Source organism: Astatotilapia calliptera, chromosome 3 (genome assembly GCF_964374335.1).
Source record: "Astatotilapia calliptera chromosome 3, fAstCal68.1, whole genome shotgun sequence".
NCBI lineage: Eukaryota > Metazoa > Chordata > Actinopteri > Cichliformes > Cichlidae > Astatotilapia > Astatotilapia calliptera.
The window spans coordinates 82095620-82108488 of record NC_137424.1 but is presented as its reverse complement, the minus strand read 5'-3'; the positions used below and the strand labels follow the sequence as shown (position 1 = coordinate 82108488).

Genomic DNA, 12869 nt, shown 5'->3' with positions numbered 1-12869 from the left:
CAGTTTCCTCCAAAACGACACTTTACTTACTGCACCAACACTAACACGCCACCAACACGCTAACAACACATGAAGCACTCTGAGTACTTTCACTGCACCCGAGAAACTGACACTAAACACATCCTGTACACACTGTGTGTATTTTATGCAGTACCTGTGTGTACACGCTGCCACACAGCGAGCAGCTCCACTGCAGTTGCAGGAACAGGAAACACACCACGTGACCTTTGACCTGTCCCACAGCGCACCTCTGCTTGCTGCTCAGAGCCCACTCACCCAGGTGCATGATGGGAGCAGGAGGAGGAGGCTGGGCCGAGCTGATAGAAACCAAACAAACAAATAAACAACAGCACGACAAACACGTGAACCAGACTTTACCTGTAAACTTACCTGGTGTCTCCCAGGGAGACCACAGTTATGGAGCTGACAGGTAAGTACGTGCAGTACACACTTCCTGTCCTGAAACACACACACAGGTAAACCGCACAGGTACGTAACCATGGGCGTGACTTTGTATTGAACATTGGGGGGTCAAGATCTCTGTCTAAATAAATAAATCTGGGTACATTTCCAGATGATTAAACAACTATTACTGGTAACGCCTGAAACCAGTAAAGAAAACCAGCAGCCTATTGATGCAAGATGATCCAGAACTTTATTGGGGCTGACATTGTTGGAAATGAGTCCAAATAAAGAGTCCAAACTTTTATAAGCCTGTCTATGTGTGTCTCACCTGGACAGCCTCCTCTGGAAACCAGACAACAGCAGAGTGTTACCCGGCAACAGGCCAGGTGGGTAGGGGGTGTGGCTTAAGTCCAGGTACACCTGCAGACTCCTCCCAGCTTGGTCACAAAGAGTGAGACGCACACCTGCACACACACATTGAGCTAACAGTCAGAACTGAGACTCAGACCTGAAGCACTGATGCCTGCAGTTTCTCTAGTGTCCAGCAGAGGCAGCAGTGAGTCGCCCCCATAGACCCCCATGTTAAAACTTCACAGCAGAAAAGCCTGATTCACAAACCACCTGTGTGTTTGTACCTGAGTGTGTGTGTCCAGAGTGGGCGGTCCTGTTGTTCACACTGATCCTTTCAGACACCACACCCTGAAAACACACCAGCTCTGAGCTGAAACACACACACACACACACACACACACACACACACACATCAGTAAGAGTTTAAAGCAGGCTGCAGCTGCAGTTCCTCGGATGGCCACAGGGGGCGACTCAGTGAGGGACGAGCAGTTTACCTGCAGTCTAAGACCTCTGAGACGGACAAGACTGTGGGTGGGACGGCCTGAAAACACAGAGAATAGAGATGGAAAATGTGACGTCATTCAGGGGTAAAACCGCAAAGGATTGTGGGAACGAGTGGCAAGCGGTACTAGCGCACGCAGGCTTTCACACGAAAACAGTCACACAGTAATAAAAAGAAACACAAAAATGGCAAGAAGCTGCTGTATTATTAACTGTGTTGTATTATTAAGTCTTCTGTTGGAGTTATTACGTAATTTATCACAACATGATTGTTGATGTAGGTTACAAATAAGTCTTATATTGATTTGAATTCGTTGCTATGCTGCTTTGTTCACTGTGGCTTTGCGGGCTAATGTTTGTTGTGTTTTGTAGGAAAACCAGAAACAAAATGCAGGAATGTGATCCAGACTGGCCCCTCTATCAGCCTGGGTCATACCGAGTTTAAAGCTGCTACCACAGCCAGATCTGATTGGTTAAGAGAGAGAGCGATATCGAAACAGCCACGAAACGTCCGCATATATGTGCCCAAGGGTTGTACTGAAGCAAGCAAGTGATGAATAACTGTTTTCCAGTTTGTTGTTAGCAATGTTATTTTTTTCTTTGCATTGTTGATTTGTTTTTCAGGAAGCAGCTAATAAAGCTGATGGATTTTTACAATGTTGCTTCTTTCTTGTAAGATTCTATAATAGAATGAAACAATGATGCCAGTTATAAATAAAGACAATAAATTGAATGAATTACGAAACACTCATTTTATTTATATTAGATCTGAAAATGTTGTGTAACACTACAACCTGAAACAACAAACAGATTGTGTTGGCCTGTACAGGAGATAAAATATTTAACAACAGCTAAATAAACGGTAAATGGCCTGTATTTGTATTCTTTACTTAGTCCCGAAGGACCCCAAAGTGCTGGAAATGCTAGCGCTTAATGCAGTGTTTTGATTTTGTTGCCACTTGTACCCACAATGCAATGCGTGAAAGTCACATGGTCTGTCAATCTCTAAAAAAAAAGTTTAAGGGTCCTGGAGGAAGACGGGGAGCAAACCGAGTGTTACCTGTCTGCAGGTGGGCAGCAGCAGTGGGCGTGTCAGAGTGTGGAATCTCCAACCACGTCTGACTTGTAGGGTCGACTCAGCGTGGAGATCCACCCCACTGCGCTCAGAAACTCCACAGCCAATCAGAACACTGGGATCCTGATTGACAGACACATGGGCCAATCAGCTGCAAGGATTCAGGTCAGATCAACTCCCCACAAACAGGAATGGTGGGAGTCATCTGCATAGCAGTAAAAAGGTAAGCTGTGTTTTGATGATGCTGCCTAAGGGAAGCATGTATAATGTAAACAGAACTGGTCCAAGCACTGAACCCTGTGGAACTCCATAATTAACCTCAGTGTGTGAACAACTACAGTTAAAGCTGAAAAACGTGTTCATGTGTACTAATATCAGAGAGCAGAGACCGATGAGGCCAACCTCTGGCCACGCCCCTTAGTGACATCATCAAAGCTGGGTTGATACCTGAGTGTTAGCGGCGATGAGTCTGTAGAAACATCCAGGCTGGAGGACAGGAAACCACCGCGTACACACACCTGAGAACACCAGCACCACCTGCACACACACACACACACACACACACACACACACACACACACACATGTAACTGTGTATCCAGGTGAGCTCAGGTAAACACACACAGGTGCGTCTCTCACCTTTCTCTCCTGCTTTTGTTCACTTTCTTTCTCTGTCATTGGCTCATTCTTTGGGTCCCGCCTCCAGCTGACCACTGGACCAATCACAGCAGCTTTCACTGAGAAGCACAGTCTCAGCCCTGCCTCCTGATCCTCTGCCTCCGCCCCTGTATTCCTCCAGGACACACCCTCCTTCTGCTCCACCCTGATCACCATGGAGACACAGGGCCAGGGGTTGCCGGAGTTGGCTTCTTCTTCTTCTCCTCTTCTCCTCCTCTTACTCCCAGCAGTCTCTTCTTCTTCTTCTACTGTCTGCTTCCTGGCAGTGACATCCCCTCCTGGCTCCTCCCCCTTGTGTCTCAGGTGTGTCTCCATGGCAACAGATGGACTCAGGATGTGCAGGTGGTCCAGAGAGAACTGCAGGTAAACCCTGTGAATTGAACCCAGCTTTATTTAACTCATAATGTTTACAACCAGGAAGGAAGCTCACACCCTGAACCAATCAGACGCCCTCCTACATCACAGAGAGTGGACCAATGAGCAGTCAGCATGCTGCAGGTTGTGCGTGTGTGTACCTGCAGTGTTTGTGTGTGATGAACCTGTCCTGGTCCAGGTGTTGGTAGGAGGGGAAATCTGATTGGAGGAATCTCTCTGTCACCATGGTGAACTGCACCACACCCACCAGACAACCTGCAGCACACACACACACACACATTAAAGAATAAAGCTGTGTGTCCCTGTGTGTGTGTCTGTGTGCGTGCATTGTACCGATCCAGGCGCTGTTAAAGACCGCCCTCTGCGCTCCCTCCTCCTCCTCGCTGCTCTCCGTCAGCACGCAGGCTGCAGCTCCCGCGGCGTCTCTGAGCTGCATCGAGTGTTTGAACTCAGACGTCTGTGACGGCAGCTCCAGCACGCCGACCAGCAGCAGGGGGTGCTGCCTGACACACAAACCGGCAAAAACCATTGGTACGTAATCACATGACTTCATGTGGGAGCTACTGTCACCTTACCTGACAGCGTCTCCACCCCGAGGCTCGGAGGACAGAGTCCTGCAAGACCAGGACAGGAACCCGTTGATCTGGGCGGAGGTCAGGTTGGAGCCATCAGGGGGCAGCAGAGAGCTCAGAGGGGCCGAAGACCAGCAGCCAGTCTGCAGGGACTCCAGGAGCTCCGACACACCCAGGTACTGCCGGACCGCCGAGGACACGCTGTACTGCAGGGACACAGAGCACACTGAGCATGCTCCACACTCACCTGTAAGGAAGACAGGTGAGAGTGGGACCTACCTGCGTCACAGGACAGGTGTGAGGCTCGTCCAGCATCTCAGCGTAGATGTCTCTGCGTCCTCGTCCTCCAGCTCTGCTCAGAGTCTCCATCAGCCTCCAGGACAGCAAGCACACACACTGCTGCCTCCACACACCTTGGACCAGACTGAGGACCAAGACCAGAACCAGGACCAGGAAACAAGCCAGAGCCAGCGGAGGACAGGAGGACAAAGGTTAGGCTCTGCTGTCTCTGACTGTGGACAGGTGGTGGTGGGTGGAGCCTCACCTGTGTGCCAGCTGCGAGCTTAGGTGACAGGTCCACAGGTAATCGGACACATCTGTGTTTCTCTGCAGCAGTAACCGTGGTAACGCCCCATCTCCCGGGCAGCGGTTGTCGGGTGGCGAGCCTCCCGCCCTGCTGAAGGCCGTCACCCTCAGGCTGGAGCGCAGGCAGGTGCAAAGCATGCTGGGAGGGAAGTCCGGGCAGGGCCGGTACAGGAAGTGGGCGTGATGCAACTGCAGGAGGAGGAACCATCAAACTTTATTAGTCGTGGCTGCCACGAACACAAACGGGCATGATGATGTCACATCATGTGACTCACCTCCACTCTGTCTCCCGCCCTCAGCTTCCTCTTCGCCGCCGGCTGATAGGCCACGCACAGACCCACCTTCCCATCCAGCACGTAGAGCCCCGCCCCCTCACTCACAACCTCAGTCACCGTGCCCTATCACAGCAGAGGAGGCTTAGTAATCAGCACACAGGTACAAACCTGTGGTAGCCAATCAGAGCTCACAGCACTCTCACCTGGTAGCTGATGACTTTGGATTGCTTTATCCTCACAGCTGATTGGTCCAGCTCCACCTCCTCATGCTCCGCCTCCTCACAGTCGTCCTCAGCAGGCTGTGACAGCAGGGACTCAGAGTGTGTGTGTTCCTGTGTGTGTTCCTGTGTGTGCGTGTAGTCGGCGTGCAGCTCGGAGCGCTTCGTCACACACAGGATGTTGTTTCCTCTCCAGCCTCGTAGCGCACACACACGTAGAGCTGTCACACACACGCTCTGCCCGACACACACACGCTGGATCCAGCTGAGCCGGCTGCTGTCCTGCACACACACACACACACTGAGCTTCATCGTCCCTCCTCACCATCATCATCCTCAGAGAGCTGGTACCTGTACGAGCACGGGCAGCGAGCGCGACTCATCCGTCAGCGTGAAGCAAAAGAAGGTCGTTCCTGCCACGGCCAGCAGAGGGCAGACTGAGCCCACCTCTCCGAACACGCTCAGCCGCTGACCTTTGACCCTGGAGCACACACACACACATCTGTCACACACACTGCTCAGAAACTCCGCTGCAGTTCAGAGGTCATGTGACCCACCTGTGCCTCAGCAGCCTGCCGGCCTCTCCGACTCCCACCGCTCCGCTTAGCTCCACCCTTCCAGGAGCAGCAGCCAATCCCTGCTCAGCACCAGGACACAACAGGACAGGGGAGCCAATCAGCTCCAAGAAGCCTGCGGCCTCTTCCTGGCCCGATGCATTGTGGGGGATGTAGTTCCAGTGAGGGAGGAAAACAGGACGATCGAGCCACAGGGGCGAGAGAGACAGGCACTGGATGAGGGAGAGAGAGAGACGCGGGTGAGAGAGAGGCGGAGTGTGTCCTGGGTGGATGCTGGAAGCCTGTACTGATGATGACAGCTTCATCAGCTCTGATCTGCAGTGATGCCGTTTGTTTTATAGCTGCAGTAGATCAGATTAGATTAGATCAGATCAGATTAGATTAGATTAGATCGGATTAGATTAGATTAGATTAGATCAGATTAGATCAAATTAAATTAGATTAGATTAGATTAGATCAGATTAGATCAAATTAAATTAGATCAGATTAGATTAGATCTGATCTAATCTAATCTAATCTAATCTGATCTGATTAAATGAAACTTTATTGATCCCTCGGCTGCGTTCCTCCAGGAAATTCGGTTTCCAACAGCCCAGCACCGACAGAAGTTACAGAAGGTGAGCAGAAATATACACATATACAAATACAGAGTATAGAAAAGGGAAGAATAGAATAAATAGCAATAAGAACACAAGGGAATTGCACATTTCAAGTACTGTGAGTCATTAATCCGTGCGGTGATGCTAGGACCACACTGAGCCTGCTGCAGCTGTCTGACTGTAATCTGTCAGGTTACTGCAGGTGATGCTATCTGTATACTTTATGTGAGGAGGAGGCTCCACATCTTTATAAAGCTCTGCTGTCATCACGTCTGTGCCAGCACAGTTACTCACTTGCTGACAGACTCTGTCTTTACATCCTTACTTATCGATCAGCTAAGTGAATCCATATAAACACAGCTCACATTTAACAAGTCCTGATGTTTCTGAGTTACAGAAATGAAAGTCAGCTGTTGAGCTTGTTTGCTTGTTTCATGCTGATGTAAACATCAGCAGAGAAGCGTGTGATGACCAGACTCTATCAGCACTTGTGTCCCTGCACAGAGAATGAGCTGAATTAAAGAGGAATTCGATTTCATTCACGTTGCACATGAACACCTGCAGTTTGTTGTGACCTCGTTACCATCAGTTCTGACCAGATCCGGTTTAGTGACGCTGCTGTGAAGAAGCTCCTGAGAACTAACCAGCTGATGGACCATGGGTTAAGGTTAGGCTCCTCCCCCTCTGACTCACCTCACACATGACGCTGCCGCTGGCGTCCGTCAGCCTGTACTCTCCGTCAGGGCCTTCTCTCAGACAGCCAATCAGCAGCAGGTTGACCCTCGGCAGCGCCCTCTGACCCGGCACGGCGAGCTCCGCCTCCCTGGCCCAGGCTCTCTGCTGATTGGTGCTCCAGGACAGGTTGCTGACGCAGGCCAGGTGCTGCTGGGAGACGAGCTGGGAGACGGACAGCAGCCTGCGGACAGACGGGAGGACAGCGGTAAGGCCAGGTCACGTGACCTGCGACAGCGATGATGTCAGCGGGCGTTACCTGTAGCTGACAGGTAAGCTGTGGGCCACACACATCTGCTGCTGGATCGCCTGCACCGCACACATGCTCAGATCGAAGAGGCTGAGGTCACCGTGGTTACCTGGGAAAACAAAGTTTAAAGGGTAAACACAAACATAAACAACTGAAGCCCCGCCCACTGAGAACACCTGAAGTGGACACCAGAGCTGGTGTGTCAACAGGTGGGACCACCTGAGGAAGCAGCTGCTCTTCATCCTCACACTCTTAGTCCTCCCTGTTCCTCACTGACAGTCGGTCACCTTCATGGCTCTGACCTTTGAACCACACTCACATCTACACACTGGAGTGCTCTGATGACACCTGTGAGGGCAGGTGAGCCCTGCTTTCACTGTTTAAATAATGGTTTAAATAGTATTTGGTTTCATAAGTGGACATCGTCATTAAGGATTTAAAGTACAGCTGATTTATCAGCCAGCTGTTTCAAACAAACAGGAACTCACCTGTCTGCGAGGGGGCGGAGCTACACACCACAGGACTCAGGTGTTCAGAGATGGAGGTGAAGATGTTCTTTAACCACAGGGACTCCTAAAGAAACAAAGCAGCAGGTCGGAGGTCACAATAATAAATGTAGAACAGGCTCACATCCTTATATTCTCTTTTCTGTGTGGATTTCTGCTATAGAATTAGCTCGAAACAGCGATCGGCTGCTGCTCTTAATTGCCAGGACAGGCCGGGTTTCGGCAACCCTCAAGGGTGCTTCGCAACCAGCGGGCCTTAACGCCGTTAAGATGCCGCCTAAGAGGAGCAACGTTAATGAGGAGGAACTGGAGGACATAAAGAAATTCCTAAACTTTATGTCTGAAGAAATAACAACAATTTCAAAACAACAAAATCTGATACTCAATTTAATGGATGATATTAAAGAACTAAGAAGGCAGAGCGAGGAAAAGGACAAGAAGATTGCTATGCTGGAAGGACGGGTGTCAGATCTGGAACAATATTCAAGAGTAAATGATGTGATAGTGACAGGACTGGAAACCAAGCATCAGACATACGCACGGGTAGCAGCATCAGAGAGAGGGGAGCCACCCGAGCAAGAGCTACGCTCTTTGGAAGAGCAGGTAATGGCCTTCTTTAAAAGCAAAGGTATCAAAATGGACAGTAAAAATATTGAGGGATGCCATCCTCTTCCTGCCATTATCATTCATTTTGTTAATAGAAAACAGAAAAAAAGAACTGCTCAAGCAAGGAAGAAAGCTAAAAGGTACAAATGTTTATTTAAATGAACACCTAATCAAGAAAAATGCAGACATTGCAAGACAAGCAAGAATATTAAGAAAACAGAAGAAAATACAGTCAACTTGGACGTCAGACTGTAAAATATTCATTAAGTTAAATGGAACACCAGAGCAGGCTAAGGTTCTAGTCATCAAAGAGATGACGGAACTAGAAAAATATAACTGATAAATGCAAAGCAGTGCTAAATATGATGGGACCGTCCAAGTGCACAACCAACGCAGATGTCTGACAATTTTCAACTAACAACTCATATAGATATTGAAAATAAGACATTGATGTATGACAGCAACATAGATCCTGATTGTAATTTCTTTAACAATAAGACAAATGAATGCAATTATTATACAAATGAGCAACTTAAAAAGGAATTCAAGGTAGAACAGGGTATAACAATGGTTCACTTTAATAGTCGAAGCTTATATGCAAACTTTCAATCCATCAAAGACTACATAACAGTTTGAACAGCCATTCAATGTGATAGCCATATCAGAGACCTGGATAACTCCTGGAAAAGAAGAAGACTTTAAAATAAATGGATATGAATTCCTTCATGTAGACAGGATCAACAAGAAAGGAGGTGGGGTGGCACTTTACATTGATAAAAACCTAAAGTACAAAAGAAGGGGAAGAATGACAACTGTTATTGATGGAGTGATGGAATGTTTATCAGTGGAAATAAGTATAGAAAAAAGGAAAAACCTAATTGTCAGTTGTATATATAGAACACCAGGATCTAAGATTGAGATATTTAAGGATAATATGGAGGACTTATTTACAAATATAAATCAGAAAAGAATGTTTATTTGTGGGGACTTTAATATTGACTTATTGAATCCAAATCATAATAAGAGTACAGAAGAATTTATTGATTCCATGTACAGCATCGGTTTATTTCCACTGATAACAAGACCGACCAGAATAACATCTCATTGTGCAACTCTATTAGATAATATATTTACAAATATAATAGAAGGAAAGATAAAAAGTGGGCTGTTAATCAATGATATAAGTGACCATTTACCAGTCTTTGCATCGTATAATTGCCATTATAAAGTGAACAACGATGGACATAAGATTATTTACAAAAGAATAAGAACAGAGAAGACCTTAAATTGTCTTAGAAATGAACTTTTAAAGCAAGATTGGAATATTGTGTATGAACAAACAGAAGTTAATAAAGCTTACGAAGGATTTTTAAGAACATTTAACACATTACTTGATAAAAACTGCCCAGTAATTGAAATCAATAGGAAACACAACTATGCAGGAAGACCATGGATGACAAAAGGACTACAAAATGCCAGCAAAAAAAAGAATACCCTATATCGAGAATTCATAAAAAAGAGAACAATAGAAACTGAAATGAAGTATAAAACTTACAAAAATAAATTAACTAATATAATGAGATCCTGTAAAAGAGAGTATTACATTAAAAGGTTAGAACACAATAAAGATAACACAAGAGATATATGGAATGTATTAAACAGAATAATCAAAAATGAATCAAGGAATAATGATTACCCTGGGTACTTTATAGAAGGGACAAGAAGTATTAATAACATGGAAGAGATAGTAAATGGCTTTAATGAATTCTTCGTAAACATAGGGCCAAAACTGGCAGAAGAAATAAAGGTTGATGGAATAGAAAGGGACACTGGTGAAAATATTGAAAGGAATAGTAGCTCAATGTTTTTAAGAGCAGTGGAAGAGAAAGAGATTTATGACATAGTTAGAGGACTTAAGAACAAAACCAGTACAGACTGGAATGATATTGATATGGTAACGGTAAAGACAGTTATTGATGGTATCGTAAAACCATTAAAATATATATTCAACTTGTCGTTTCAAAAAGGAGTTTTTCCACAAAAAATGAAAGTTGCTAAAGTTATTCCCATTTACAAAACCTGTGAAAGACATCATTTTACAAACTATAGACCAGTGTCAATACTCTCCCAGTTCTCTAAGATACTGGAAAAACTCTTCATAAAAAGATTTGACAGTTTTGTGGAAAAATATGAATTAATGACAGATAGTCAGTATGGGTTCAGAAACAACAGATCAACAGCTTTGGCACTGATAGATTTAATGGAAAAGATAACGGAATGTATGGATAATAAGAGGTATGCGCTCGGAGTTTTCTTAGATCTAAAGAAGGCGTTTGATACTGTTAATCATGAAATTCTATTAAAAAAACTGGAAAAGTACGGGTTTAGGGGAGTGGTTCTGGAATGGTTAAAAAGCTATGTAGGGAATAGGCAACAATATGTACAAATAAATGAATATAAATCTAATTTGATGGATATAGCTTGTGGAGTACCTCAAGGTTCAGTACTGGGTCCAAAAATGTTTATTATGTACTTAAATGATATCTGCAGAGTATCGGAGATTTTAAAGTTTGTAATATTTGCAGATGACACAAATATACTGTGTTCAGGAGAGGAATTGCCACAGGTTTTGGAGATGATCACACAGGAATTAACGATATTAAAGAAGTGGTTTGATATAAATAAATTATCATTGAATCTAGATAAAACCAAATTCATGTTGTTTGGAAACCAAAAGAAAAACATCGAAGTAGAAATATGTGTTGACAATGTATATTTAGAAAGAGTCAATGAAATAAAATTTCTTGGGGTGATCATTGACCACAAGCTCTGTTGGAAGCCACACATTACTTATGTTCGGGGGAAATTGGCATGGGGCATTGCCGTCCTGGGGAAAGCAAAGCATATGTTGGATCAGAAAGCACTGCACATTTTATACTGTGCTTTACTACTGCCATATATGAGCTACTGTGTAGAGGTCTGGGGAAACACATACAAAAGTAACACACAAACAATAACTATAATACAGAAAAGGGCCATTAGATTAATAAATAATGTAGGGTACAGGGACCATACAAATGCACTCTTTGTCAAAATGCAAGCTATTAAATTCCAAGACTTGGTGAAGCTTAAAACAGCGCAAATAATGTATAAAGTCAGAAATAAATTGCTTCCCAAAGAAATCTGTAAATTGTTCATAGAAAGAGAAGGTGGGTATAACTTAAGAGGGAAATGGAATTTAAAAATACAAAGTGCTAGAACAACTTTAAGAACTATGTCAATTGCAGGAGTTAAATTATGGAACAGTCTAACAGAAGAAATAAAAGACAGTCAAAACATAAAACAGTTTAAAGTAAAATATAAAAACCTAATTTTAAATAAGTATAAGAATGAAGAAAACGGGGTTAACCCAGGACGGTAATGTAGCTGGTAATGGTGTTGTGGTTCTTTTTTTTTTGTTTTGGTTTGTTGTTTTTCCATAACTTGTGTATCTGCAAATATACACATTCTGTATTTTTCATATGAAAGAAACTATACTGTGGTGGGGCTTGCTAATTTCTTGTTTTTGATTTATGTATGTTATGTTTTGTTTTACTTCATATGTTTCATATGTTGTTTGTTTAATTTAAGACAAAAAAAAATTAAATGAATGAGAGGTAAAACTTGAAGGGGTAGGGACAAATAAGTAAATACTTCTGCCTACTCCTTTTCAAACAAATACTGGAATGATATTTTGTAATGATTGTGAAGGCACATGTTTGAAATGTTTGAAATAAAAATGAACTGAACTGAACTCTGCCTACGTCATGACGCAGACAGTCTACGTACGCAGGGCTGTGCGTGTACGTAGACTGTTATTTATCGCTCAGTTCGGGCAAACAGGGTCAGACTGGGACTCACCGCCTCGGTGCTGGGCTTGACCCGGTCCAGGAGCTCCTGCAGGGCGTCCATGTCTTCGCTCCGGGTGCCGGTTTCTCCCCCTGCTGACAAACTCCCGCTCACGGCTTTCAAACAGCTTCCGGTCCTCCTCCTGTTGATGTCCTCCCTCTGACCGTCGCCCCCGTGTTCCCGCCTCTTACCGTTCATAAAGCCGCCATGATGCCCTACCGTCCTACTTTGTTTACTTTTGTTCTGTATTTTAAACAAATCATCAAACTTATTAAACTGACTAGTCTCTGCTCACGCAGGATCTCTACCGCGCATGTGCAGAACAACTTTTCCCTACCCTGCATTTCACAATAAAAGCCCTTCACGTTCACATACACTCAGTGGTCTCCTACCTCCTTTCCTAAGCACTTTTCCTTGATAGAAACGTTCTGAGGTGGAGGAAATGTGTTTAGGAGATGTGATAAGAACTCAGGAAAGGAAACAGCTGTGTTTGAACTACAAGTCGATCACGTGACTCCAGCCCAGCGTGTTCTCAGCCTGATTAGTGCAGGTGAAGAACATGCTTTTATTATGAAGGGGTCAGACTTCCTGCTGAGGCTCAGGGTCATGTGACTGACAGCACCTTTTGCAGCTCACCTGACGCCACAAGGTGTTTCCTTTTCAGGAGGATGACACCGTG

General features: G+C 45.0%; 1 protein-coding gene across 5 annotated transcripts in view; it reads right to left on the bottom strand.

Moving 5' to 3' along the window:
• The window catches only part of LOC113019576 (CST complex subunit CTC1-like), a 22701-nt gene extending 9832 nt beyond the window's left edge, over positions 1 to 12869 (bottom strand). For 2 of the 5 annotated variants that reach the window (XR_013906731.1, XM_080299468.1), the window contains exons 1-21: positions 12203 to 12866; positions 7679 to 7763; positions 7200 to 7299; positions 6902 to 7124; positions 5592 to 5821; positions 5386 to 5515; positions 5020 to 5316; positions 4817 to 4939; positions 4501 to 4730; positions 4236 to 4380; positions 3960 to 4162; positions 3718 to 3887; positions 3525 to 3639; positions 2971 to 3379; positions 2780 to 2869; positions 2318 to 2455; positions 1251 to 1297; positions 1041 to 1126; positions 734 to 869; positions 391 to 459; positions 155 to 317 (exon numbers count right to left, since the gene is read on the bottom strand). Coding sequence is in view for 4 of the 5 variants with exons in the window: in XM_080299468.1 (XP_080155594.1) it covers positions 155 to 317; positions 391 to 459; positions 734 to 869; positions 1041 to 1126; positions 1251 to 1297; positions 2318 to 2455; positions 2780 to 2869; positions 2971 to 3379; positions 3525 to 3639; positions 3718 to 3887; positions 3960 to 4162; positions 4236 to 4380; positions 4501 to 4730; positions 4817 to 4939; positions 5020 to 5316; positions 5386 to 5515; positions 5592 to 5821; positions 6902 to 7124; positions 7200 to 7299; positions 7679 to 7763; positions 12203 to 12388 (3375 nt within the window). In the remaining variant the exon portion in view is untranslated. Of the gene's footprint in view, positions 1 to 154; positions 318 to 390; positions 460 to 733; positions 870 to 1040; positions 1127 to 1250; positions 1298 to 2317; positions 2456 to 2779; positions 2870 to 2970; positions 3380 to 3524; positions 3640 to 3717; positions 3888 to 3959; positions 4163 to 4235; positions 4381 to 4500; positions 4731 to 4816; positions 4940 to 5019; positions 5317 to 5385; positions 5516 to 5591; positions 5822 to 6901; positions 7125 to 7199; positions 7300 to 7678; positions 7764 to 12202 lie in introns of all 5 variants that reach the window. The other 3 variants (XM_080299466.1, XM_080299465.1, XM_080299467.1) reach the window with 3 other exon arrangements.